Below are 27,222 nucleotides of genomic sequence, written 5' to 3'. Positions count from 1 at the left end.
ATCCTGGATGCGTGCTGTCTTTACCTCCTACAACTGCTCACCCGATAGCCTCCTCACATAGCAAGTGCCTACCGTGTAAGTGGGGGTGGTAGGAAGATGCTCTGGAAGAAACGGGGACGCGTAGACCAGGGTCTCTAAAACAGAGGAGTTTACAATGCACAGGAAGACATAAAGAGAGGAATAGATAAGTAAGGATATTTAAATAGGAAGTAAGGCACATTTAATACATTTATAGACTCTAAGTGCCCTAATAGCACAGAGGACAAGTTGCCTTGGCTAGAGTGGTCTGGCAAGCTTTCCTCACGATATTATCCCTTGAAGTTCAGAATATCTCCTCTTTGGACTCTTGTAAAACCTGGTTTTACAGAGTGGTGAAAAACTGGATGAAAGCTGAAATCTATAGAAGTTTCTAGAGGATGTATTTAGAGAAACCATCATGGATATAACTGATCTTTAATTTCATTTTAATTTGTGATACTGCTGAGTTTTGAGTAGAATGGAACTGCACACTCCTTTCTTTCACGAAACTCTTTCTCGGTATGTCTTTGGGGGTCTCAGCCGCCTGCTTGCTCTTTCAGTCTTGGGGGCGTGGGGGAGGGGGGGAAATGGGTGATGGGCATTGAGGAGGGCACTTGTCGGGATGAGCACTGGGTGTTGTATGTAAGCCAATTTGATAATAAATTATATTAAAAAACAAAAACAAAAATAAAACATACACAAATGGGATGTAGCAGGTGTGATAGAAACAACATGGACATTTAAATCCCAGAGACCTGGGCTTTCCAGCAGTGTGAACCAAGGCAAATTAATCTCTCTGAACTTGAGTTTCTGTATCTATAAATGGGAGTGGGGCCTACCCCACAGTGCTGTTTTGAGGCAACCTATCAATACGTTAAAATGTGGTATGCGTCACAGAGTAAATATTAATCTAAGCCTTCTAAATTAGAAATTGTCTGTTGTCTTCTTATGAATGTTCCCAAGAAAAACTCTCAGGGATTCATTTGAGATGTCTTTGCCTCTTCAGCCCACGGACAAATCATTTTCTTATTCCGTTTTTCCTCATACGTTTGTCATGTTCGTGGCCAAATGAATCTACTTTCCTTGCCTGGTAATCATAAACCTAAAAAAACCTGCCCAAGTCCTCAAATCAACTTATTTAAAACAATGGACTCCTAGCGATCATCTTTCCATTAAAGATAAGATTCACTGCAGTCTGGAAGGCGAGGCAGCTGTGCCCCTCACGAGGAAGTCCAGCACTCTCCAAGTTTGCTCAGATGGGGACTTTACACTGTTTAAAAAATTTTTTAATGTTTTTATTTATTTATTTATTTTTATTGTTTTATTTATTTTTGAGACAGAGACAGAGCATGAGCAGGGGAGGGGCAGAGGGAGAGGAAGACCCAGAATCCGAAGCAGGCTCTAGGCTCTGAGCCGTCAGCCCAGAGCCCGATACGGGGCTCGAGCCCACGAACCGTGAGATCACGACCTGAGCCGGTCGGACGCTTAACCGACTGAGCCACCCAGGCACCCCATAAAAATGTTTTTTAAGAGATAACATGGAATTTGCAATAAATCTAGTTTTCGTACCATGTGCCTATGCATTTGATTTTGTTACAATTCTATGTATAGCACTTTGCCTTTATTCTTCTGAAATTTCATTATTATTTTAGTCAATGAAGACATTTTAAGATCCTGATTCTGTCATTCAGTTCATTGGCTCTCTCTCCAATTACATCTTTAAAGATGTGCTCTAGCGTGCCCGTAGAGGCTCCCCTCTGAATGGACACTACAACACAAATCAGTGTCCTTTAGGTAGGACTGTTAACTGCATTAACAGAGAACTATGTGTTTATCACTCCTAAAATGTTGTGTCTTACCCGTAAGGATGTGAGCAATTTGGCCATTAAGATCTTGTTAAAGTCAAGATATACTTTATCTACAGCTTTCTCTTGACTTAAAAATTCAGTAACTTCAAAAAAGGAAATAACTTTGCTCTTGGCTCTGAATCCATTTTGACTCCTTTTAAATCCCTCTTGCTTATCTACGTGCTCATGTATTAACAAATATTTGGATTATCACAAATATGCCAGCTCTGTCACACATGGTAGAATTGCACTTCACTTATTTGACATTGTGTTCTCACAATTCATGGCCAAGGTCATGTGAGTGGAAGGAGAAATATATTACTTCTGGGAGGACACTTTAAGAATGAATCTGTCCCTTGAATCCTTTCTTCCCACTGTCTTGACATCCAGAATGTCCCAGCCCGGATCCCATAGTGAAGGCATCACTAGAGGAAAGCCTCAGATGACCTACAAAAGATACGTAGCACAAGCAAGAAATGAGCAGGAGATAGCCCTTCTTTACGTTTGATTTTGGAGTATTTGTTAACGAAGCATGACCTAGCTTATACTGACTGATACATTATATTTACCAGTCTATGTTTTCTGTAGCCTCATCTTTTTTTTTTTAATTTTTTAATGTTTATTTATTTTTGAGAGAGAGAGAGCACAAGCGGAGAGGGGCAGAGAGAGAGAGAGGGAGCACAGCATCTGAAGCAGATTCCAGACTGCAAGCTGTCAGCGCAGAGCCCGACATGGGGCTCAAACCCACAAACTGTGAGATCGTGACCTGAGCCGAAGTCAGATGTTCAATCGGCTGAGCTACCCAGGGGCCCCTGTAGCCTCATCTTTTGAAATTCAGAAGAGAATGTCCCCACCTCCAGTTTTCCAGCTCCTCTCTTGTTCTTGAGATTACATCTGTCCAGTATTTCAGTATTTGTGTTTATAGGTTATCTGGGGCTGGCTCCTTGAATTTATTTAAAATGACTAGGTGTTTGGGGTGCCTGGGTGGCTCAGTTGGTTGAGCGTCCGACTTCAGCTAGAGTCATGATCTCACAGTTTGTGGGTTCGAGTTACACATGGGGCTCTGAGCTGACCGCTCAGAGCCTGGAGCCTACTTCGGATTCTGTATCTCCCTCTCTCTCTCTCTCTCTCTCTCTACCCCTCCCCTGCTCATATTCTGTCTCTGTCCCTGTCTGTCAAAAATAAATAAACATTAAAAAAAATTTTTTTAATGCCTGGGTGCTTTACCATTACCTTCTTGGCTTGGAGTTCAATTCTTTCTTAGCAATATTTGTTACACTTTTCAATTCTCTGTAGTGAAGAAGGCAGAAGCTTTGCCCTTATTCCTCTTTTAAAGATTTCTTTGCTTTTAATAAAGCTTAAAATTCCCTCTAAGTTTTCTTAAGCATTTTTCCTAAGTCTCAGTTTATTCTGGGAATTCAGTCTTCTCCCACCCTTCTTGTAAGTTCATATAACACTTATCAAATTCACTATCTGAAATTATTTGACTTAATGTGATCTAATTGTTCCTGGTACATGCTGTGGTTTTTATTGAATGTTTTAATTTTTTAACCCTATTTACACATTTCTGTATTTTTCTTCACTTCTAAACAATTGAGTTTGACTTTTCCTTTTAAAGGTCCTTCAATACCTAATATTTAGTGCTCAGTTTGAGAGGTTTTCCAGACACTTTAAAGTTTGCTAAAAATACTAATATTAACTGTCTTGGGGCACCTGGGCGGCTCGGTCAGTTAAACATCCAGCTTCGGCTCAGGTCATGATCTCATGGTTTATGAGTTGGAGCCACATTGGGCTCTCAGCTGTCAGTGCAGAGCCTGCTTCAGATCCTCTGTCCCCCTCTCCTTCTTCTCTTCCCCCCGCTCACTCATGTGCAAACGTGCACATTCTTTCACACACTCTCTCTCTCTCAAAAAAAAAAAATAATAAATAAACTTAAAAAAAAACTGTCTCACTTTTCCTTCTAATGCTCTCACGTACCCCAATATGACCTATGTATGTCTGGTTGAAATTACTAATCAGTTCCTCCCTGATGGTCAGTAACAGTTCCTTCCCCCCACCCCCCCCCCCCGCCTTTTTTTTTTTTTTTAAGCTCTTTTATTTTTCTGTATCACTTATTCCAGGAACTTGGATTGCTCTGAAAAAATGTTGGGTATGCTATTTCTCATCAGCGTGGTACAGCATGATTTTACAACATCCAGGCATGAACATTTAATTGGCCCCAACAGCTAAAGGAAGGCCTTGGGAAATTCTAGTCTTCTTAGAACTAACCGGGCAATGGATTGAAATTTCAACATTTCCTTTTACTTACAGTTTAAAACCTTGTGCGTGTGTGTGTGCGCACACACACACACACACACACACAGCCTTGAATTCCGTTCCTCTGTTTATTTACGACTGTGCCTTAAATACACTTGATCTCTTGCTTGTATGTAATACTTTGCCTCTCACCTTTGTATAAATATCCACCCACAAAACCCACGTCCACACTTTTTAATTTTCAAAAAGGAGAGAGAAAAGAGAGAACGAAAGGGAGGGAGAGAGCAGGATGACCCATGGGGACAGAAGGACAAGGGGTGTAGACTGAGTGAAAAGTGCCACTGGCCCCTCTGCAACACGACTTGCACACTGACCAGCTCATCCCTTCGTGAAAACGGATGGACTCATTCAGCTGCCCTCTTTCACCCCATCCTGTTTGCAATGGTGTTCGTTCATGTAACAGCTGCTCAGGGTTGGCGGCCCAGTGTGTGAGGGGTACTCAGAATAGAAAAGTGGCCCCTTTCAAGGATGACTGCACACATCAGGCATTATCACTACTCAGTCGCTTAAATAAGTGTCGTTCACAGCTTAGTACAACGCAGGTGGAGAAAAAAGAATAGGAAAATGAGTCAATGAAGATGTCAGATGTCCTCCATTCTCAGCTTTTCTTTCCAGAAGGTCTATCTGGGGACTGTTTGCTGTGACCATAAACTCCTGAACACTTGCCTTGAACATGAGCACTCGAAGAGAAGAATCCCAGGACCGGGCCATCGTCAGAATAGCCGCGCATTTACCAGACCTCATTGTCTATGGAGACTTCTCTCCAGAGAGACCCTCTGTGGATTATTTTGATGGAGTCCTGATGTTTGTTGATATTTCAGGCAAGCACAAAGCGAATCTTTCATGTGGGTGGATGCACAGCTTGATTCCAGAGTGGGGTGGCCCATTTTGAGCTGTTGCACTATTACGGCTATCGCTACGGAGAAAACAGGAGGGAGAGGGACAGCCTGTGTACCTGGCCCTCCTGTCTTCCCTTACCCAACACGTCCAGTCATGGGAAAACCTTTGAGATGCCCCAGTCCCATGCCTGGAACTTTAGACTCCAGTGTCCCGACAGCACTGACTCTAGTCCCCAAGCCCCATACATATCCCAGGTAAACTTGACCTCAGGAAATGGTCCTCCAGATGTTGTTTACATCTTAACGGTAAACTGGTCACCTCTTCAGAAGTGTTTACATGTTGTGTGTTTTCAATACCATGGGATGGAAGTTCTAGACCAGCTAAGGGAATTGCGGCCATCCCTGTGCAAGGTGAGAAATTCAGAGGCAAGAGGTAGCTGGCATCCTCCCGTGACCCCTAAGATAATAAGCATAGACAAGGGGGGCTGCTGACGATCATTGAGAAGAAACCTTGCCCGTTCTGAAGAGCTGGAGCCCAGTGCTCTCCAATGAGTTCCTCTTGTCTTGCCTCTGTCTGGTTCCTCCAGGCAGCCTAGGAAACTAGGTGGACATTTCTTACAGGTTTTACTGCAATGACTGAGAAGTTCAGCACAGCCATGTACATGGACCGAGGGGCTGAGCAGTTGGTGGAAATCCTCAACCACTACATAAGCGCAATAGTCGAGAGTAAGTGTCCCCACGGGTTTCTGACTTACGTATGTTTAATTCATTGTTTCCCTGTGTTTTTTTGGTGATAGCCTGACAGAACACTTACCTTTATTTTCCTCATGAAATGTGTATGAAACCAGTCTTTTTTGGAAACTAACATCGTGCGAGTGAAGGAACGTGATCAAACCTCACTAACACAGACTGAGGGACAGAATGTTTTGGACCAGTTAAAACACTGAAATAGAGATTACCTTTAAAGAACTTTAGTTAGGGGCGCCTGGGTGGCTCAGTCGGTTAAGCTTCCGACTTCGGCTCAGGTCACAATCTCGCAGTATGTGGGTTCGAGCCCCGCGTCGGGCTCTGTGCTGACTGCTCAGAACCCGGAGCCTGTTTCAGATTCTGTGTCTCCCTCTCTCTCTGACCCTCCCCCGTTCATGCTCTGTCTCTCTCTGTCTCAAAAATAAATAAACGTTAAAAAAAAAAAATTTAGGGGCGCCTGGGTGGCGCAGTCGGTTAAGCGTCCGACTTCAGCCAGGTCACGATCTCGCGGTCTGTGAGTTCGAGCCCCGCGTCAGGCTCTGGGCTGATGGCTCGGAGCCTGGAGCCTGTTTCCAATTCTGTGTGTCTCCCTCTCTCTCTGCCCCTTCCCCGTTCATGCTCTGTCTCTCTCTGTCCCAAAAGTAAATAAAAAACGTTGAAAAAAAATTTAAAAAAAAAAAAAAAAATTTAAAGGGGCGCCTGGGTGGCTCAGTCGGTTAAGCGACCGACTTCAGCTCAGGTCACGATCTCGCGGTCTGCGAGTTCGAGCCCCGCGTCGGGCTCTGGGCTGATGGCTCAGAGCCTGGAGCCTGCTTCCGATTCTGTGTTTCCCTCTCTCTCTGCCGCTCCCCCGTTCACGCTGTGTCTCTCTCTGTCTCAAAAATCAATAAACGTTAAAAAAAATTTTTTTTTTAAATTTAAAGAACTTTAGTTATATTCAACGACTCAAAAAAAGCAAGCATCGACATAACCCCACCGTAGTCATTAAGAGAATGTTGTATGAACAGGTGAGTGATTTATAACGCACTTATTAGTGCTTTGTCTTCTAATGATGGAGTCGGAAGCACTTACAACTGACTTTTCAACCTCTGCCGGCCATCTTGTGTGTATTCTTCATCTGAACTATTCATGAAGCCAAAAGTCTTACTCCATTAAGGTAAACTCAGGGTCTAGTCTTACTGGGCTCTACGTTCTCCAGCATTATCTTAGTGGCACCCAACTAGACCAAAGTTAATGCTCCTTAGGTGCTCAACAAATTTGTGGCACACACACAGAGGAGAAAACAATGCCCATGTCTCTTGTAAAGCCTACGTAAACAAAATGCAAGTTGGTAATAACACCCAAGCTGACCTTAGTTGTGCTTTTCCGGTTTCTTGATTCTCACTGCAATGCGGAGTCCTGTCATTCCTCCACTTGCCCATGCCACTCGAGCGTTCCATTGATCAGGAGAAAGCACTCCATTATCATGGGCATAGCTCACTGTCTTCAGACCTCACCAGAAACCCCACCTGCCTTCCTGTCTCTTCCCATTCACAGAAACAGACCACGTACTAGTCTCGTTCTGTGTGCATTCTACAGTTGAGGAAACACCTCAGTGGGTATAAGTGACTTGTTTCAGGCATCTTTAGCATGAGTTTATACTCTGAACTAATGTTCTCTTGAGCTAATTTCTATTCCACGGATGAAGAATGAATTCTTACTAGCTTTAAGGAATTGGAGTGTGATTTACCTTGTTTTCTTCTTTTCTCAGAAGTGTTGATTTTTGGAGGAGACATCTTAAAATTTGCAGGTAGGGGGGCTCACGGAGATGGGAGGGGTAAGGAAGGAATGCTGAGGCGCGCCTTGAGGAATGTTTGAAGAGTGTCTACGCAGATTTCAGACACAACAGTCTGAATCCCCAGACACAACTGATCCCCAGGGCAGGGCGGGGCAGGAGCCCTCCGTGTATCTGTCTCTTCAAGGTGATGCACTACTCGCCCTGTGGAAGGTGGAGCGAAGGCAACTGAAAAACATTATCACGGTGGTAATTAAATGTAGCCTGGAGATCCACGGATTGTTCGAGACTCAGGAGTCCGAAGAAGGCCTGGATGTCCGAGTCAAGATAGGTAAGCTTTGAGAAAGGGGAGACGCTAAAGCAATCTGGACATGGGTCCTGACCCCCGAGGAAACTCTCTCCCCAAGAGAAGACATAGAATGGGGTGGAACACAGTGGCTCAGCCCGCCTATCATGTCCTGAACTTGGGAATTAAGCTAACCAGAATGAGTTTTGGCTACCTCATTTACCACTTAGAACTTGGGCGAATCTTAAGATCTACCTCACAGGCTCTTACGAAAAGTAAATTGAAATAGTTAGTGTAGTACCTGGCACAGAATAACCACTCCATGAAATACTCTTCATTATTACCATTACTGCTGTTGTTCTCAGGTCTTACCGCTGTCAGTGATAGTCATTTAAAAAAACTATGTATCACTTATTTTTATTTTTTATTTTCTTAAATTTACATCCAAATTAGTGAACTATCCCTAATATATAAATATATATATAAATATATAAATATAATGTATTTATATTTTTTACATGTATAAATGTATGTATATATATAAATACAATGTATTTTATTTTTTATTTTGTATGTATTTTATGTATGTATATATATATAAATATAATGTATTTTATTTTTTATTTTCTTAAATTTACATCCAAATTAGTGAACTATCCCTAATATATAAATATATATATAAATATATAAATATAATGTATCATTTATAGTTGATACGTTCATACGTACATTTTGTGTACCTGTCACATTCTGCAACATTCTGTCTTTTGTTGCTCTGGTACCAAAACCTTTAACTCTCAACTTAAAAACAGAGGGCACATTGTTGGGATGGGACACCTGACTGTCAAAATACCTACTCCTTTTCTTCAACCTTTTCCCCTCCGGCTCTTGCCTGAGATTCAACCCTGAGGGTTTCTTTTTGAAAAAAAAAAAAAATTAGGGGGGGTTGCCTGGGTGGCTCAGTCAGTTGAGCATCCGGCTTCGGCTCAGGTCACGATCTCACAGTTCGTGGGTTCGAGCCCCGCGTCGGGCTCCGTGCTGACAGCTCAGAACCTGGAACCTGCTTCAGATTCTGTGTTCCCTGTCTCTCTCTCTCTCTCTCTCTCTGCCCCTTCCTTACTTGTACTCTGTCTCTCTCTCAAAAATAAATAAACATTAATTTTTTTAATGTTTATTTATCTTTGAAGTAAAATTTTTTTAATGTTTATTTATTTTTGAAGGAGAGAGAGACAGAATATGAGGGGGAGGGACGCAGAGAGAGAGGGAGACACAGAATCTGAAGCAGGCTCCAGGCTCTGAGCTGTCAGCACGGAGCCCGACGCTGGGCTCGAACCCACGAACTGTGAGATCGCGACCTGAGCCGAAGTTGGATGCTTACCCAGCTGGTCCACCCAGGCACCCCTGGTTTCTTTTTCAATGAAAGCCTCAATCTCTGATAAAATGCAAATCCTCTCCAAAAGGAATTACTAAAGTTGTTCTCTGCTGTTCTTAAGTACAAATACATCGAAGAAAAGAAAATAACTTTGGGGACTGATCGGGCCTTCTAGAGAGTTAAGTGTCAAGGACAGGCGAAAACTAGTAGCTGACTTTCTAGCCGTGGGACAAGAGAGGAGCTTTGGAAGGTCTGGGCCCACAGAGGCGTTCTCAGATTCCTGCGTAAAGTTTCAGAACCTCCGTTTTGCTCGGAGGTCGATTCTGACTGTTCCAAGAACCAGCGCCGCCGGGGAATAACCCGGAAATTCTTGTGCGGGCCTTCTTGCCAGGACTGGCTGCTGGCCACATCACCATGCTGGTCTTCGGAGATGAGACACGCAACTTCTTTCTGGTGATCGGTCAGGCGGTGGACGACGTGCGCCTTGCCCAGAACATGGCACAGATGAACGATGTCATTCTGTCACCAAACTGCTGGCAGCTCTGTGACCGGAGCATGATCGAAATTGAGAGGATTCCAGATCAGAGAGCAGTTAAGGTAGGTACGATTCTGCTGCTTGCAGAAAGTTCCATCGGTCTGTGCCAGGGCTGTCCCCGCCCCCCCCCCCGCCCCCACCCATACCACCCCGTCAGGAAGACCACTGGGAAGGCTGGTCCCATGAAGCTCCTGGCCTGGAGACTCTCGGATGCGTCAGCCTGAGTTACACTTACAGGCTTCAGGCCAGGAGCCAAGGCCCGGCGTTCAGGGGGAAATGATTAGGTTTCTCTGTGCTAAGGATGCGGACTTTGGGTGTGGAGGCCTGTGGTGTGCCAGTGCCCTTGCTTACGGAAGAGGAAGGGTCCCCTGCCGACCTAGGAGCAGAGGGGTGTCGTTGGAGGTGTCGCTACTCAGCACCCTTCTAACTCAGGGCGAGGGATCACTAAGGGGGAGGGGTGGAGGGAGAGGGGCAGCCCTTTAGTGAGGGAAGAGAGACGCCCTACAGCCCTGCCTCATCGCAGACACTGCGGTGAAGCTGAAGACCAACTATAAGCAGAATTGTCCTTGGGATATGGTCACTCAGCGACACTGGACGTTGAGCGTGTGTAGCAGGGAGGACGGCCGTGCCACCAGCCGCACCAGGAATGGATGCAGGGCCAACGGAGAGGAGGGGGAGGGTCCAGGTAGCTGCTGGCCGAGGCGAGAGACTCTCCTACACCGTGCATCGCTCTACGGCCCTCACACCGTCACTCCTCCCGCGGTGTCCCCCGGGATGCGTGACCGAGCTGGCTCACGGTGCCCCGTTTCCCATCTAACGCCATCATTCCTTAAGGATACCCTTAGAAATTGTTTTGCTTTAATTAATTTATTTATTTATTTGAGAGAGAGAGAGAGAGAGGAAGGGCGAGTGGGGGAGGGGGGAGAGAGAGAGATTCTTAAGCAGCCTCCACACTCAGGGCAGAGCACGACTTGGGGCTCGATCCCATGACCCCGAGATCATGACCTGAGCTGAAATCAAAAGGTCGGACGCTCAACCAACCGATCCACCCAGGCGCCCTGGAATTGTTTCCATTTTAATTAAGTTTAGACGTGCAGAGAAGTTCAAAATTTATAGTTCCCGTATACCCCTTCCCCAGCTTCCCCAAATGTTAGCATCTCTCATGATCAGGGTGCAGTTGTCGAAACCAGAAAACATGAACATCGATGCAATACTATTCTCTACTTGAAGGCCTTACTTGGACCTCACCGGTTTCCCGCTAATACCCTAGGTGGAATGTTCAGGTTTCTCTTCACGATCTCGCACTGCATTTCGTTGTCATTTTTGCGGAGTCTCCTGCAGTCTCTAACAGTTCGGTGTTTCCTGGCCTTCATGTGACCTTGAAACCTAAGAAGAGTATATTGGCCACTTTGTTGAATGTCCCTCCATTTGGTTTTGCCTGCCACCCTCTCATTATTGGACTAGGGTTTGCTCACATGGGGCGGGAGACAAGAATACTACAAAAATGAGGTTGTACGTATCGTACCAATGGGGTTCTTGATCGTGGTATGAATCTTCTTACTGGTGATGCTCCCCACTACATTTGTGGGCATCAACCCCCTATGTCCTTTTATACTTACAAGAAAGAAATGATACATAGCTTTACCGGGTTTTACTTAAATTGAAATGTTACGAAGGAAAAAAAAAAAAAAGAAGAAGGAAATTCTAAGAGTGGGAAAGCACGCGGGTGAGCCCCCTGGTGGGGCCTTCTGTATATACACTGAAGAATTGAGATCTTAAGGACTAGTCAGAGAGACTTTTAGTGTGATCGTATCCAAATTATAGATCTCGGTTGTCTCAGTATGCCAGTCTCCATTTACCATGTCCTGGACATGTTAAGAGCATACTCCCTGCCCTTTGTGCTGAGCAATTATATTCAAAGGACCAGAAAATCCTCAGAATAACCAAAAAACTTCTCTTTTTTTTCTTCAATAGGTGAATTTCTTAAAGCCGCCTTCTACTTTTAACTTTGATGAGTTTTTCACCAAGTGTATGACTTTCATGGATTATTACCCTTCTGGTGACCATAAAAGTGAGTACGCTCCATGGACAAGAGCCTTGGCCTCTACCAGTGCTCAGTAGGGTCTTAACCAATGCCAAGGGCTCTATTATAAGTGACCGGCCTCCTCAGTACAGCTCCCAGCGACCCACAAAGGGGACCTTCCTCCCATTCCTCATGACCGTGATTCCAAGTATAACCCTCCTCAGGCCGTCCATCTCTGCTTTGGCAATGACTCTTCTCCCTTATCTTCTAAACATGTACAAGTCTGCCGCATGATAAAAGGAAAAATAAACCTTCTATAAACCCTACTTTCTGCTCCTAATTTTCACCACCAAAGTTCTCAGAAGAGTGATCTATATGTCTGTGCCTCCTCCTATCTTCTCATTTATTTATTCACCCAATAAACTTGGGTGAAAATTGCATATGCCTCGGGGGTGGCATGGTAGTGTTCACCTACTTTTCCATCTTGAGCCCCTGATGTCTAGCTTCTAGCCACTTCTTCTGTCTACTGAGACTGTTTAGGTCAAGGCCACCAATGACCATCAAACTTGCCAAAGCAGATGACCTCTCTTCAGGCCTCATCCTAGCTGGTTGGTCTTCAGTTACCCTCTTTTTATGGACATACCTTCTTCTCTTCTCTTGGGTTCCAGAATATTGTTTCCCAGTTTTGCTTTTACACCTTAAGCCACCTGTTTTCAGTGACTTTGCTTACCCTCCTTCCCATTCCTTAAATGTTGGTGATTCTAGGGATCTGTCCTTGACCCCCTAGTCTTCTCTGCTCACATTTTGGAGACCTATTCTATGTATCCATGCTTAACTTCCCTAGGACTCCCAGCAGGCTGGGACTAGGGTGAGGAAAAAGGGAAGCCTAGGGCATGAAATTTAAGGAGGCACTACTCATGGTTTTGCAAGCTTCTTGCCCCACATAAGACCCAGCCCTAACTGCCGGAATTCAGCCCAGACTTTTGTCACGATTTCTAGACCCCTAAAAATACTGCCCATGGGTCATTTTCACTGGATGTCAAACAGGTACTCAAACGTTAACATGTTGTTAAAAAATGGTTAAAGATGACAATCTGGGTGATGCAAACAAACTTTGATGCTTCATGAGGTGTGGACAGTCTCCTTGTGGAGACCCGCAAAATGGGGTGGAAGGCAAGAAACTTTTATAAGAGAAAGAATAAAGAACAAGGAAGTGACAGACAGAAAATATCTGATGGGGGGGGTGGTGGGGCTCATAGTCAACCTCGTTTGGGGTGAGAAGACCAAGAGTTGGCTTGGCATTTGGGGATTGCCTGGCTAGATGGACTGCATTTCCGGTCAAGTGAGGCATTTCCAGGGACTTGAAAGTTCTGAAGTTTCAGTTTGCTGACATGGTACCACAGGCTGGAGCAGCTCCATGTTGGGCCTAGAAATGTAGGTCAACAAGGTCTGAACACTGAGCCACTTACCTTTCCCTAGGAATCGTTTCTTCCTCCAAACCAGAAACTTCAGAAACATATTTTCTTTAATTATTTTGAGTTTATTTATTTATTTTGAGAGAGACAGAGACAGCGTGAGTAGGGGAGGGGCAGAGAGAGAAGGAGAGAGAGAGAATCCCAAGCAGGCTCTGCAGTGTCATAGCAGAGCCCGATGCGAGGCTCAGACTCACAAAAGGGCAAGATCATGACCTGAGCCGAAACAGAGTCGGACGCGTAACCGACTGAGCTGTCCAGGTGCCCCAGAAACATCTTTGAATCAGCCTTCTTTTTCGTCATCTACATCCGGGTCATAAATATTTTGAACATCACAAGTAGTAGATTGTTCTTGTACTAAGCTGTACTATGTAATGGGGCAGGAGGTGGGGTAGGGGGGAAACGGTAGGAAAATTGACCAGGAAAGGCCAAGAACCCAAAATCTCCAGAGATGGAGAAAGTCCAGTGATACTCCTTAAGCTTTACCTCATCCCATCTCCCAGATCTTAATGGTGCCTTCAGTAAAGGGCTCCTTCAGGCTTGATTTTGGGCTTTGCAGTGTCACAATACAATTCTGATACTAACCATCTGGACTCAGCACAGATTTCATGGGTTACGTTCTCTCCAAGACTCTCCTCACTTCAGACACCAGCAGCAAGCTCCGGGATCACCAGGCCACCTGCACTTCTGACCAACTGTCTATAAATCTAGGGGTCCTCCCCCCCAGTGCTCCCAATAATTTACTGGAGTGACTCACAGATCTTAGGTGCTATGCTTATGATTTTAGTTTTATTGTAAAGGACACAAATCAGGACCAGACAAATCAAGAGACACATAGGGTAAGATCTGGAGAGCCCCAAACATGAAGTCTCTGTGTCCTCAGGATATTTCACCCTCCCTGTACATCATTGTAGGATTACCAACCAAAGACAGCTCACCCAAGCTTTGGGTGTTCAGTTTTTATTGGGGTTTTATTAAGAACGCATGGTTGATTGAATCATCGGCCATGTGGTTAAACTCAACCTTCAGCCCCCTTGCCCTCTTCAGGGGTCAGAGGTCAGGCTCATATCACATGGCTCAAAGTCCCCACCCTTTCCTCACATGGTTGGTGTTTCCAGCACAACTAGCCCAATCCTGAGACCTCATTAGCATAAATTCAGCTGTGGTCCAAAGGGCCCACCATGATGAACAAAGACAATCCCATTACTTGAAAAAGTCCAAAGATTTAGAAGTTACTTCCCAGGTACCAGGAACAAATACCAGCCAAAGTCTTTATTTTACTACAGGCACACATACCTCTCCATAACCGTTGCCACTACAGTAGCCTAGACCTTTATAATTCCTGCTCCCTTGCCTCTCTCCACAGTCTGTTTCATATCATTTCTTCTTAATTTCCAGTACTCACATGGGATTCCAGCCAGACTAGAATCTTTACCACAATTCCTTCTTTTGTCCAGAAGATATGGGCTTTTGTTTTTTGTTTTGTTTTTGTTTTTTTAAGTAGGCTCCGTGGAGCTCAAGACCCTGAGACCAAGAGTCCCATGCTCTGCTGACTGAGCCAGCCAGGTGCTCCCTAGAAGATATGTTTTATCTTGTCAATGGCGGGTCTGATTCTTTTGTGCTATTGAAGGAGAAAATGCAATAATTTTCCCCCATTGGTTTGCTATGTACTTAATTTAACAAAATTCAAGAATGGCTCGCACTCAGTCTCTCTCTCTCAAAAACAAAATAAAAACATTTTTTTAAAAATTAAAGGAAAAAAAAAAAAAAGAATCCTCATTGGATTTCCCTTGGTTCTGCTTGGCTGCTAGGTATCCCAGAGTCACCTGACTGAACCATAAAGACCATTGTCCGAGGGAATGGGGACTAGGAGACTCCGGTCCCCAGCACTGCAGACCATACTTCCTTTTCTGACCCTGCCCCTCCTTCTGCTCTCTTAGACCTCCTGAGGCTTGCGTGCATGCTGGAGTCCGATCCTGAGCTAGAGTTGTCCCTCCAAAAGTATGTGATGGAAAGCATATTGAAGCAGGTATTTTCGCAGTTTAATTTATTGGCTTTTGGGGTGTCCGGGATCCTGGACAACTGGAAAGATCAAGAAGACCAGTAGCTAGTAAAATATTTCACTGAACTAAAAAGAGATGGGGCCAACGTTCTCCATGTGTAGGTGACTATCACATTGGTTTTTCAGATCAGGATACTTTTAAGAGTTAAAGGAGGCATTGTTCACTAGAATTCACATTGGTACCATGTTTCTCTAAGTCACTTACCTTAGATCTTAAGCTTCGAGAGTTAACAATACAGACAATGAGAATGCCCAGAACTACCCCCACCCCCTAAAATTTTCCCTTTGTGTTCATCTAGATCTGGGCTCTCTTAAATGTATTAATTCACGTGAATTAAAACTCTCTCGCCACTCACCGTATGCCAGGCATTCTGCTATTTCGTGTATTTATTCTTCACAATTCTTGCCAAATATCTTTATCCTCATTTTACATGTGAGAAAACTGAGACCCAGAAGGATACCAGGAACTTTCCTAAGGTTATAAAGTAAGAGATGTAGCCAGGGTTTGAACCTTGTTCTATCTGAATCCTACATTTTTTTGCACAGGCTGCCCACCTTCCTAATATATGAGTGTTTTAATCCTTACTTCCATCAAAATGCAGTTGTGCCCTGGAGGAAATCTTTGGGCAAGCCTGAACAGGGGGCAGCTGCCTTCATAGAGTGAGTTGAAACGGTATCAGAACGCACCCCGCCCCCTTCAGTCCAATTTAGAAGCACTACGTCCGGTCCCTGCGCTGTTTGACTCCTCAAGATTTCTGAAGCTCCAGAAAGCCCTCCCCTCTCTGCCTCCAAGAGATACAACACATTACACTTCTTCAGCTGCTGCCAGCTGAGGGCAAGGTCTACGGGAAGGGGCTACAAGATAGACTCCAGGACTTGTGGGTAGGAATGATGAACGTGGGGTGAAAAGATACAGCTACGGGGGCTGAAAGGAGGCAGAAGACAGACCTTTCACAACAGCACGAAGGCTTTTCCTGCACCTCAACCACAGAGATCCTTGGAGATGCAGTGGTTGCATTTTTCCAAGCAAAACAGGATCGCCCGGTCCGACAGAATAATCTTTAGCTCATTTATTTACCGGGTTTAATCTTGAATACTATTTATTTAATATGGATTTCTTATTCAATGATTTATCTGAGAAATCAAAGGAAATCGTCGTATCAATTCATTAGAAGTTATTCTTTTAGGAAAAGAATAAAATCACCTGACACCAGGACTGTGCCATCCAGTTAGGAAGCATGACTGCTGGGTTTCCTATACGCAGTTCCTTTCGTTCGGAAGATACGGTGTTTGGGGGTTTGTTTTGTTTTTGTTTTTCTAATACACTCCGTGGGGCTCAAACTCAAGACCCTGAGACCAAGAGTCCCGTGCTCTACTGACCGAGCCAGGCAGGTACCTCCTAGAAGATATGTTTTATCTTGTCAACGGAGGATCTGATGCTTTTGTGCTATTGAGGGAGAAAGTGCAGTAATTTTCCCCCATCGGTTTGCCATGCACGCAACTTAACAAAATTCAAGAATCATGATAGGCAGGCATGATTTGGGAACACTCTCCTTTCCCCGGGCTTGTGGTGGATGGGCGTGGACGGAAGAGGGGAGCCGAATGACATACATACCTCCCCAGAGACGCAGGGTCGTGTTGTCACTGGGACATTGGACTAGGAGCCCGGAGATTTGGGTTCTGCGTGACTCTGGGAAACTTAACATTATTTCTCCACGACTCCGTTATCTAATCAGTAAAGTGAGGATCATAATGCCTATTTTATCTCATTTGAGGATAAGGTGGGGTAGGATGTGAAAGTATTCCTGAAGGTTCCAGGCCGTGAACGTACCAGGTGGGATTACATAATAGGCTGTTCTTATCCCTAAATTGTACGGGAGCCAAAAGGAACAGTGCTTGTCTCTGTTATTGTGACGGCTCCCACTGGCCCTAGGGAGCTAGCAGTTGGGGCAAGGATGTGGTTGCTGGCCAAAAGTGAGCAAGTCTGTGAATTCACGTTGAAAGAGATTTTGATAGAGCAGATCTCCATCTGCTCGACTTTGGGCTGCCTCGGCCATGTTGTATGTCGTGCGTTCCGGTAACTTCAGCTCCCCAGAGGATCGCAAAAGGCCAGCGGCCTTCTCGGGGGTGGGGTTGCAACAAAGAATCCACTGCCAAGGATCCGGGCTAAAGAAAGCTGCTCTCCACTCTGCAGATCGATGACAAACAGCTTCGGGGTTACCTGTCTGAGCTTCGCCCTGTGACCATTGTGTTCGTGAACCTGATGTTTAAGGACCAAGACAAGGCAGAAGTCATCGGCTCGGCCATCCAGGATGCCTGTGTGCACATCAATTCTGTCCTGAGGGTCTCCCGAGGCCAAATCAACAAAGTCTTCATGTTTGACAAGGTAAATGTGAACTGAGGGGCGGAAACCTACCAATAAGTTAAAGTTGGCATTCACACCTATGGACGTTGGGGAGAGGGAGAGAACAGACACTTCTCACCTAAAAATATCTGTCTCTATTTGGACTTCTAGAAATAGCTTGTATGGTGGATATGGCCCTTACTGTGTGCCACCCATTGTTCTCAATACTTTACACGCATTAACTCATTTCTTCCTGCGGGACTACTCTAAGAGGTAGGTGCGGTGGTTGTTGTCCCCATTTTACAGATGAGCATCCTGAGACAACGCGAGATTCAGTTTTGCTCATGACCATCCCGTTAGTAGGTGGTGGGCCGGATTCGAGCCCAGGCAGTCCGCCTCCCCAGTCTCTGCCCTCAAGCACTGTTGCCCGACCAGCTCTTGCCATGTGCACATCTCCAGCCCAGCGTATAATGCATCTCCTGGAGACTTTAGGTCACGTGTCTGGTAACTTTCACGCTCCAGAAGCCTGTTTCCGATATTCCCTACCTGCCGCGTCTACACCTCCAGTTCCCCTTCCAGCTTCAGCAGGGGGAGGGAGGCTGAGTGGGGTGGAGGGGCACCTGTAGCTTCTGGGTGCTTGGTGTTTTTTTTAAATTTATTTACTTGTTTTGAGAGGGAGTGTGTGTGAGTGGGGAGGGCCAGAGACGGAGGGAAGGAGAGATTACCCAAGCAGGCTCGAATGTCAGCATGTAGCCCAAGAACTCACAAGCCGTGAGATCGTGACCCGAGCTGAAATCAAGAGTCGGACACTTAATCAACTGAGCCATCCAGGTGCTCCACTTCTGGATATTTTTAATCTGCTCCTTTAAAAAAAAATTTTTTTTTAATGTTTACTTTTGAAAGAGAGAGAGAGAGAACGTGCAAGCAGGGGAGGGGCAGAGAGAGAGGGAGACACAGCATCTGAAGCAGCCTCCATCCAGGCCCTGAGCTGTTAGCACAGAGCCCCATGCGGGGCTTGAACCCACAAACTGCGAGATTATGACCTGAGCCAAAGTCGGATGCTTAACAGACTGAGCCACCGAGGTGCCCCTTTTAATCTGCTCTTAATAGGTTCAGAGAAAAACGACGTGGTTACCAAATTACCACAGAAGTGCTAGGAGAATTGATTCCCCATGTCAAGTTTTTGCATCGTAAGAGCAGAGCACTAAGTCACTGCCCCACATTCACTCATTCACTAATTTGAGAGCATTTATTGAGCATTTGGTAGAAAGGGTTACCCTCTAGTCTTTGCACAGACCTGAATCAGGGCTTCCTTTATCCCATCAAGATAGAACCCAGCGCCAACTAGGATCTGACACTTAGATTCTTTTTGGAGAGGGTTAAAGAAATCGAGGCGTTCTCTTTTGCCTTTCATCAAGATATGTCACGTATACAGACTGAAATTTGTAGCCCATCATCCTTTAATTATTATGCTCTTTTCTTACAGACAACAGCATCTGACGCAGGTAATTGTTTAAGTGATTGATACTAAGATTGCAAAGAGTTTAATACTGCTTGGAACAGTTAAGTCTATGCCAAGAAAAAGCACTCTCAGTTTAAGCCATCATCCCTAAGAATAATAACAATATCTGAAAAGAACTTTAGAGTTCACAAAGTGTAACTGTGTACCAAGTTTACATTATAAATGTATATAATGTTTCATATAAACTTACATATATAACATTAAGTTTATAAAAGTGTATATACTGTAAAGTATATATTTGGGGCGCCTGGGTGGCTCAGTCAGTTGAGCATCCGGCTTCAGCTCAGGTCATGATCTCACAGTCCGTGGGTTCGAGCCCCGCGTCAGGCTCTGGGCTGACAACTTGGAGCCTGGAGCCTGCTTTGGATTCTGTGTCTCCATCTCTCTCTGCCCTTCCTCTGCTCACGCTCCGTCTTTCTCTCTCTCTCTCAAGAAATGAATAAACATTAAAAAATACAAATAATAAAGTCTATATTCTATACAAAATACAGGATACACGTAATATACTATGTAAAGTATACACATGCTGTAAAGTAGTCTGCAAAGTTATACATGTGTATGTGTATATACATAGAACCCTCATTTTAGGAGCCAGAGCGACCTTCGCAGGTCTATGTCATATCCATTTGCAGATCGATAAACTGAAGTTCGCTGCGCGTAATTGACTTATCCAAGTTCCCACACTTGTGAAGTGGCCTGAGAACACAGATTTTCTGACTGCAGAGCGGGTGCCTTTTCCACTGCTCTGTGCTGTTTTCTCAGATTTAAACTTAGCAGCGCGTAAGGTAAGACCTTGGCCGCAGGGGGAGAGACAGGTGGGTACCCACAAATAGCCCAGCACAACCCATTGTCTCTGGAGAAAAGCAAGCCCTCCTCAGGCTAGAAGTCAGAGGACGTTTACTAAAAATAAAATAGATGTGTGAGAAATCATGATCAAGGGTGATTCAGAAAGTGAGTGTTGCTGCCCTCCTTCCAGTAGCCTTCTGGCTGGTTCAGTTTAAATTTTTTTTTTTTTAATGTTTTTTAAAATTCATTTTTGAGACAGAGACAGAGCATGAGCAGGGGAGAGGCAGAGAGAGAGGGAAACAGAATCCGAAGCAGGCTCCAGGCTCTGAGCTGTCAGCACAGAGCCCAGCGTGGGGCTCGAACCCACGAGCCACGAGATCATGACCCGAACCCAAGTCGGTTGCTTCACCCACTGAGCCACCCAGGCGCCCCTGGCTGGTTCAGTTGAAAGATGGCCCTCCGCCAGCTGTGTGTGCTGACTCTCTCCCTCACAGGGCTGCTCCTTCCTCTGTGTCTTTGGTTTCCCTGGGGAAAAGGCTCCTGACGAGGTCACTCATGCCTTGGAAAGTGCTATGGATATATTTGACTTCTGCTCTCAGGTTCACAAAATCCAGTGAGTGTTGACCCTGCTCCCATCTGGTGGACCCTGACCATTTCGTAGCATATGGGGAGATGGCACAAACGGTCAGGGGACAGGAGGGAAGGAGAGGGCTGTGGTTGACTGGAAGCCCTTCTGTTCGGACTCATTCCTCGGGGCCAACCCAGCCGTGATGCAGCCATAGAGGGATGGTGAAGGCAAAATGCAGAAAAGGACACTCTTAAAAGGTCAAGACATAGCAGGTTTGCAAGAAAACCTACTTGGGTTGCCTGTCTATGCTCTGGCTTCTTGGTAAGAGGTTGAACTCCCAACACCATATGGAAGACTTGAGTTGATTTTGAAAAAAAAATTTAAGCTTATTTATTTATTTTGAAAGAGTGAGTGGGGGAAGGGCAGAGAGAGAGAGAGAGAAAGAGAGAGAGAGAGAGAGAGAGAGAGAGAGAATCCCAAGCAGGCTCTGTGCTGACAGTACGGAGCCCGATGCGTGGCTCGAACCCACAAACCCTGAGATGATGACCTGAGCCAAAACCAAGAGTGGGACGTTTAACTGACTGAGCCCACCCAGGTGCCCCTTGAATTGATTTTTTTTCTTCACATTTATTTATTTATTTATTTATTTATTTATTTTAATTTTTTTTTTAACGTTTTTATTTATTTTTGAGACAGAGAGAGACAGAGCATGAATGGGGGAGGGACAGAGAGAGAGGGAGACACAGAGTCGGAAGCAGGCTCCAGGCTCTGAGCCATCAGCCCAGAGCCCGACGCGGGGCTCGAACTCACAGACTGTGAGATCGTGACCTGAGCTGAAGTCGGACGCTTAACCGACTGAGCCACCCAGGCGCCCCCACATTTATTTATTTTTGAGAGACAGAGAGAGACAGAGCATGAGCAGGGGAGGACAGAGAGAGAGGGACACAGAATCCAAAGCAGGCTCCAGGCTCTGAGCTGTCAGTGCAGAGCCCGATGCGGGGCCCCAACCCAGGAATCACGAGATCATGACGTAGGCCGAAGCTAGACGCTTAACCGACTGAGCCACCCAGGTGTCCCTTGAGTTGATTTTTAATAACTGAGAGATGCAATGAGTCCTTGGGTTGGAAATTTATATACTGATCCGATCTCAAGATGATCCACTCACAGTTAAGCTGTTAAGAGGGTCAGGTTTAGCATCCCCAGCCCGGGCTGCCTAAGAGCCCAGGCCCTCAGGTTTGCCTCGCCCGAGCACCCCAATGTCCCCAACTCGGGGCTCTACTTTAACAGGTACCACCCCCCTGGCTCTAAGCATTTCTGCCACGTCAGCCCCTCGTCATCCATCTATGCAGCCACCCTCATGTATTAACTAAGCTAGCTTTTGACGGCCACACACTACATCTGAGTTCCTCCATGACTTTGTTCTTTCTCGCCATAACAAACATCGCTGAGTTGGTTACAATGCTTACAGTGTCACTCGGCAATTCAAGTCCACCTGCGGTGGTGAGAGGTTATTTTCCAGAAAAGTGGCTCAGATGGGTATTGAAAAGTAGCAGGAAAGGGAAGTGATTTGTCACTTCTGAGAACTTAGTTCTGCATCTCAAGCCGTGCCTCCTTCGCACGTCCGGGCCCTGGGCAGTCGCCCTAAACTCCCCACAAGGGAAGACAGTTACTTATCGAAAAGCCTCCCTGCCCCCCTGCCCGTTCCCCTGCCCCGTTCGTCATCGTGTCCCCACCCTCCCCACTTTCTCTCTGCTCAGTACCTTTCCCTTACAACTCTCTTGCTTTCTCCCGGCTGCCAGTACCGTTTCCATCGGCGTGGCCAGCGGGATCGTCTTCTGTGGAATCGTCGGACACTCTGTGAGGCATGAATACACAGGTGCGCTGAGCTAACTCCTCCTCTCTCCTCGCCTTGTCCTCCGGCCTTGGGGGAGGAAGGATAGCTAAGCGAGACAGGGGCCCTGCCCTCTGAAAGCTTGGAGCCCAGCCACGTAGCTTTGCCCCTTGGCAGCTCGTTGCTTGCAAAGTGTGGATTTCTGAGCTGTGCATGCGTATCAGAAATAAGTAGTCGTTCGCGGGGATCTGTAGAGGCTGTAAGCGCATGGAATGAGGCCGCCTTTATAACCCTTTCCTGTGAACATTAGACAGTTACTCCTCGTAATTCCTATTAAAAGTCCCTAAAGAACATGCCACTTGGGGACAGTGTGTTCCAGATTGCATTCTGCTAGTTCAATGGCTCCTTTCTCCCCGGCCTTTGCCCTCCTCCCTTCTGTTTCAGTGATTGGCCAAAAAGTCAACATAGCTGCCAGGATGATGATGTACTACCCAGGAACCGTGACTTGTGACTCCGTCACCTACAATGGCAGCAACCTCCCAGCCTACTTTTTCAAAGAGCTTCCAAAGAAAGTCATGAAAGGTGTTGCGGACCCCGGACCCGTCTACCAGTGTTTGGGACTGAATGAGAAAGTGTGAGTGTGGGGCGTTGATTTTGCGGTATTTTTTTTTTTAGTAAAGAAGTGGGAAAATTAGGATAGCGAAAACCATCACTCACCCGTGCCCGATTTGAACGCAATTTATGAAAGTGAAACCGATTCCTTCCCCAGAACGAGGCCCAGATTTCCCAAATCCTTCGTCCTTCTCTATCTTACTGATAGTATAGCATCACGATAGTGGTATGATCCCATCCTGCCGTCACTACTGATAATCTAAGGGTGGTTCTTCAAAGGTGGTGCAAACTGAACAGAGAACCCCTCATTTGAGTATCTTTTGGGACCCAGATGGACACAGCGGCCAACCATTAAGTATTTACTGATCGTACCAACTATGTGCCAGGCATGGATGGGGCTAAAAGAGTGTGAGATATTTTTCCTCCTCTCGGTCTTTAGTGAAATCAGAAGCCCCAGAAGCCCAGCTTAGATACGTAGGGATCCCCTTGGAAGTCCTTCAGCGGGTTCCAGTCATTTTCATGATAATGTTCAAATCCCTCAAAATGACATACAGCCATCTGCCTTTCCAACCGTATCTCCTCCTGTGCCCTCTCCTCTGGGCTGTCTAAATAGAGTGTCCTCCCCATCCCCTCCCCCACCCTTGTCTACTGGGACAACCACAGTCAACTTAGCATTTTCCTCCTCTCTGTAACTCTAGCACATACCCATCATGATTGCTGATCTGATACACATTATGAGCTTTTTGATGATAGTAGCTATTTCCTGTTCATTTTTAATACTCCCAGGGCTTGGCACATAGCAGGCACTCATTAATAACAAGTAAATGAGTAATACAGAAAGTGGAAAGGTATTTATTCTTTATATTAGCGAGCTAGAATCTAGGTCTTAAAGGATCATATAACAGTACCAGGGCTGCAGTTGGTTCAAGGAGTCTTTATTTTTCGTCTTTGTATTCCCAGGGTTCAGCACTGTACTTGGCTTGCATAGACCATCAATAAAATGCTGTGTGAATAAGTGAATGAATACTACTAATTTTTTTGTGTGAGTCCTTCTTAAGGGTTAGGCACTTTACCTCAAAATACGTAGTTTATTCTTAGTATCAGCCACATCACGGAGACACTATCATTGTCTCTGCTTTATAAATTTAAAAACTGAGATTCAGAGGCGTAACGACTTTACGTCCGTGGTCGTAAATCTGGCAAACAAAGAGCCAAGATTCAAAATGCCACAATAACGCTCCGTTATAGGAAGCCACAGTAAATACAGTGGTATACCACAGTAAATATTTACTTATCCCACAAATATGTGGGACTCAATTGATCTTGGCTGGGTTTGGCTGATCTTGTCTATGCCTGTTCACATGCCTGGAGTTCAGCAGTTTGTTGGCTGATCCAGGACGATGTCGGGGGGAGGGGGGGTGTGGGGGAGGGGGTCGGTGGGTAGGTGGGAAGTTTGGCTGATATAAATGAGATGATTTGGCTCTATCTGTGTCATTTTCCATCGGCCTGGCCCAGGCCTGTTCTCATGGCAATATCAGAAGAGCAAGAGAGAGCAAGCCCAAAGCCCAAGCATTTGTCAAGCCTCTGTGTCGCGTTTGGTAACATCCCACGGGCAGGGGCACCTGGGTGGCTCGGTTGGTTGAGCGTCCAACTCTGGATTTCAGCTCAGGTCATGATCCCAGGGTCACGGGATCGAGTCCCGCCTCGGGATCCACACTGAGCGTGGAGCCTGCCTGAGATTCTCTCTCTCTCCCCCTCTGTCCCTCTCCCCTGCTCACTCTCTCTTTCTCAAACAAAAATTAAAAACAAAAAACAAAAAACATCCCATTGGCAAAGCATTCACAAGGATGAGCCCACAGCAGGAAGGCTCTGTAGCGTGACAGAGCCCAGGGCGTAGATACAAGTAGGGTTCAAGAAGTGGGGCCGTTAATGCGGTCCGTCTGCCACAGAAATTCAGGACCATCTCGTCCCAAAGGCCGCCCTCCTCCTAGTTCTTCTATACCATTTCTGCAGATGAGATAGTGTCGAAATGCACATACGAATACGAACAGGCCTGGGTCCTGCCCTGAAAGTTCACAATTTAACGGGGAAGACCAACATACACAATACGCCCCGTGAGCTGTGTATTACGCGGAAGTTGGTACGTGCTATAACAGAGACGTAACACAACGGTATGGCAGTGCAGACAAGGGGATGGTCCACTTGACTAAAAAGTGGACCACTTTCCTTCAAGAAACAGTAGTGCGCAGTGGGCAAGCGTGTATACACTGGCCCGGTTATAGATACTGATTCTGTCGGTATTCTCCGTTCCTGCCACCACTCCCCATGGGATCTCGGGCAAATTAAATGCTCTGCATCTCAATTTCCTCATTTGTAAAATGGATATAATCGTACCTTCTTCATAAGGTTTTTGTCCGGGGTAAAGGGTGATACGTGGGCGGAGGACTTGAAACCGTGCCAGGCACACAGCATGTGCTTGCCAAATCACCGCCTGGGCACTTGGTAGAATTTTCTATATTTCCATGTTCTCACTCTAACATCTTTTCTTTTCTTCTCTTCAGCATGTTTGGTATGGCATACCTCATCTGCAACAGAAATGAGGGCTACCCTTTGCTGGGTAGGTAGTAAGCCGCGATTTTTAAGCTTCTTTACTGAACTATAACAAAACATACAGAAAAGTATACCAGCGTTAAGCGTGCCTCCTAACGAATGATCACAAAATGGGCGTACAATCACCTTCCAGGCGAAGAAATGGAAAAATAGATGCCTGTGTGTGTCTTTTGGCGAACACACGTACGTGTTTCTCTTGAGGTTTGGGAGATGGTTTGGGAGATGATACCAAATAATTGTCCAAAATGGCTGTATTTACTTACATGCTGACCCACGGTGTTAGGAGAGTTCCTCATCCTCACCAACAACTTCGTTTTAAGTCTTCATAATTTTAATAACTCTGTTGGGTGTGTGGTAGTGTCTCACTGTGATTTCCATTTGTGCTTCCCTGATATGGTTGAGTTCCTTTTTCATATATTTGTTGGCCATTTGGGCATCATCTTTTATAACGCGTCTATACAACTCTGCTGCCTATTTTCCAGTTGGGTCGTATCTTTATTTTAGATCTGTTGGCATTTTTTGTGTATTCTGGACACGGGTCCGCTGTCGTTTGTGTTTCTTGTACGTAACTCCTCCCATCCCGTGCTTACCTTTTCACCCTGTTAGTGATGTGTTTGATGAACGGAATATTGTATTTTTGTATAATCTAGGTTATATAAACCTGGTCTTTGACAGTTAGTGCTTTTGTACACGGTTTAAAAGTTTTCCATCACCCCAAATCGTGAAGATCTATTTTTAGATTCTCTTCCAGAAACTTTGTTTTTACCTTTTACATTTAGATCTATCATCTATCTGGCAATGGCAGTGTGTTTTTGTGATTCTTGGTGACAGGAAGCGTATCAAGAGAAAGCTAACTTGACACGAGATTAGACAGGGAAGGGGGCCTAAAATGAGGTAAGGATACACCCTCTGGGGGAAGAGACCGTCATGAAGATAGGCCTGTGGAATCTGAAGACAGCCATTTCTAGGAACACTTGTAATTTTCTTCTGTTAGATGAACATCCCTAAAAGTATCATCATAAGTTAAATCCTGGTCCTAACTATGTTAGGACAATCAGGAGGAGGCTCTGTCCCACACTTTGGGGGGATATCAGGACAGAATCTTGATTTCAGCAGAGCAGAAAGAAGGCAGCAGTTCCAGAACTGAAAAGGGTACTTGGATCCTCAGTAGTGTGTTTTTCAGAGTCTAATCACTTCTTGTAAATACAGATTCCCAGACGCTTGAAGGCTGGAAAGGAGAAGGAATGCTCACCCTCACCCTCCTCCGAGGCCTTACTGCCCGTCCTACGATATGATTGTTGTCACGGCGACTGACAGCAAATGGAAGTCCTAACCCCCTTGTATAAGACCAAGGACTCCATCCGACCGCCATAGCAGGCCACATTGGCACAATCTGCTTATGTTTCCCAATCTGGTCTGGGCGCCTCTTTGCCCTGATTCCATCGCTGTGAGGTAAAGATCAAGCCCACACAACCTTTCCTTATCGCTCTAGCCAAAAAGAAACTTGTCAGAGGTGAGGACTATAGGAAATACCCTTTTTTTAAACAAGAGTTCCTGAAAATGAAATCATATATGCTAACAGCATAGATGTTAACAAACCTATACTCAAAAAGTGTCCCAGATATTAGGGCCTCGTTGGAAGAGAAACAAGGTGACGT

At 45.5% G+C, this 27,222-nt stretch overlaps 1 protein-coding gene across 5 annotated transcripts in view; it reads left to right on the top strand.

Annotated features, from left to right (window-relative positions):
* The window catches only part of ADCY10 (adenylate cyclase 10), a 76,216-nt gene that overhangs the window by 630 nt on the left and 48,364 nt on the right, over positions 1-27,222 (top strand). For 3 of the 5 annotated variants that reach the window (XM_058701626.1, XM_058701622.1, XM_058701627.1), the window contains exons 2-13: positions 4,797-5,002; positions 5,642-5,746; positions 7,518-7,556; positions 7,729-7,872; positions 9,591-9,796; positions 11,709-11,805; positions 15,170-15,258; positions 17,486-17,677; positions 20,438-20,556; positions 22,311-22,387; positions 22,787-22,976; positions 25,516-25,571. In XM_058701626.1, coding sequence (XP_058557609.1) covers positions 4,855-5,002; positions 5,642-5,746; positions 7,518-7,556; positions 7,729-7,872; positions 9,591-9,796; positions 11,709-11,805; positions 15,170-15,258; positions 17,486-17,677; positions 20,438-20,556; positions 22,311-22,387; positions 22,787-22,976; positions 25,516-25,571 — 1,462 coding nt within the window. In that variant the 5' untranslated portion in view covers positions 4,797-4,854. The remainder of the gene's footprint in view (positions 1-4,796; positions 5,003-5,641; positions 5,747-7,517; positions 7,557-7,728; positions 7,873-9,590; positions 9,797-11,708; positions 11,806-15,169; positions 15,259-17,485; positions 17,678-20,437; positions 20,557-22,310; positions 22,388-22,786; positions 22,977-25,515; positions 25,572-27,222) is intronic. The other 2 variants (XM_058701623.1, XM_058701624.1) reach the window with 2 other exon arrangements.

Source organism: Neofelis nebulosa, chromosome 15 (assembly GCF_028018385.1).
Source record: "Neofelis nebulosa isolate mNeoNeb1 chromosome 15, mNeoNeb1.pri, whole genome shotgun sequence".
Lineage (NCBI taxonomy): Eukaryota > Metazoa > Chordata > Mammalia > Carnivora > Felidae > Neofelis > Neofelis nebulosa.
Note: the sequence above shows the minus strand (reverse complement) of the source record. Positions and strands in the feature narration are given on the sequence as shown.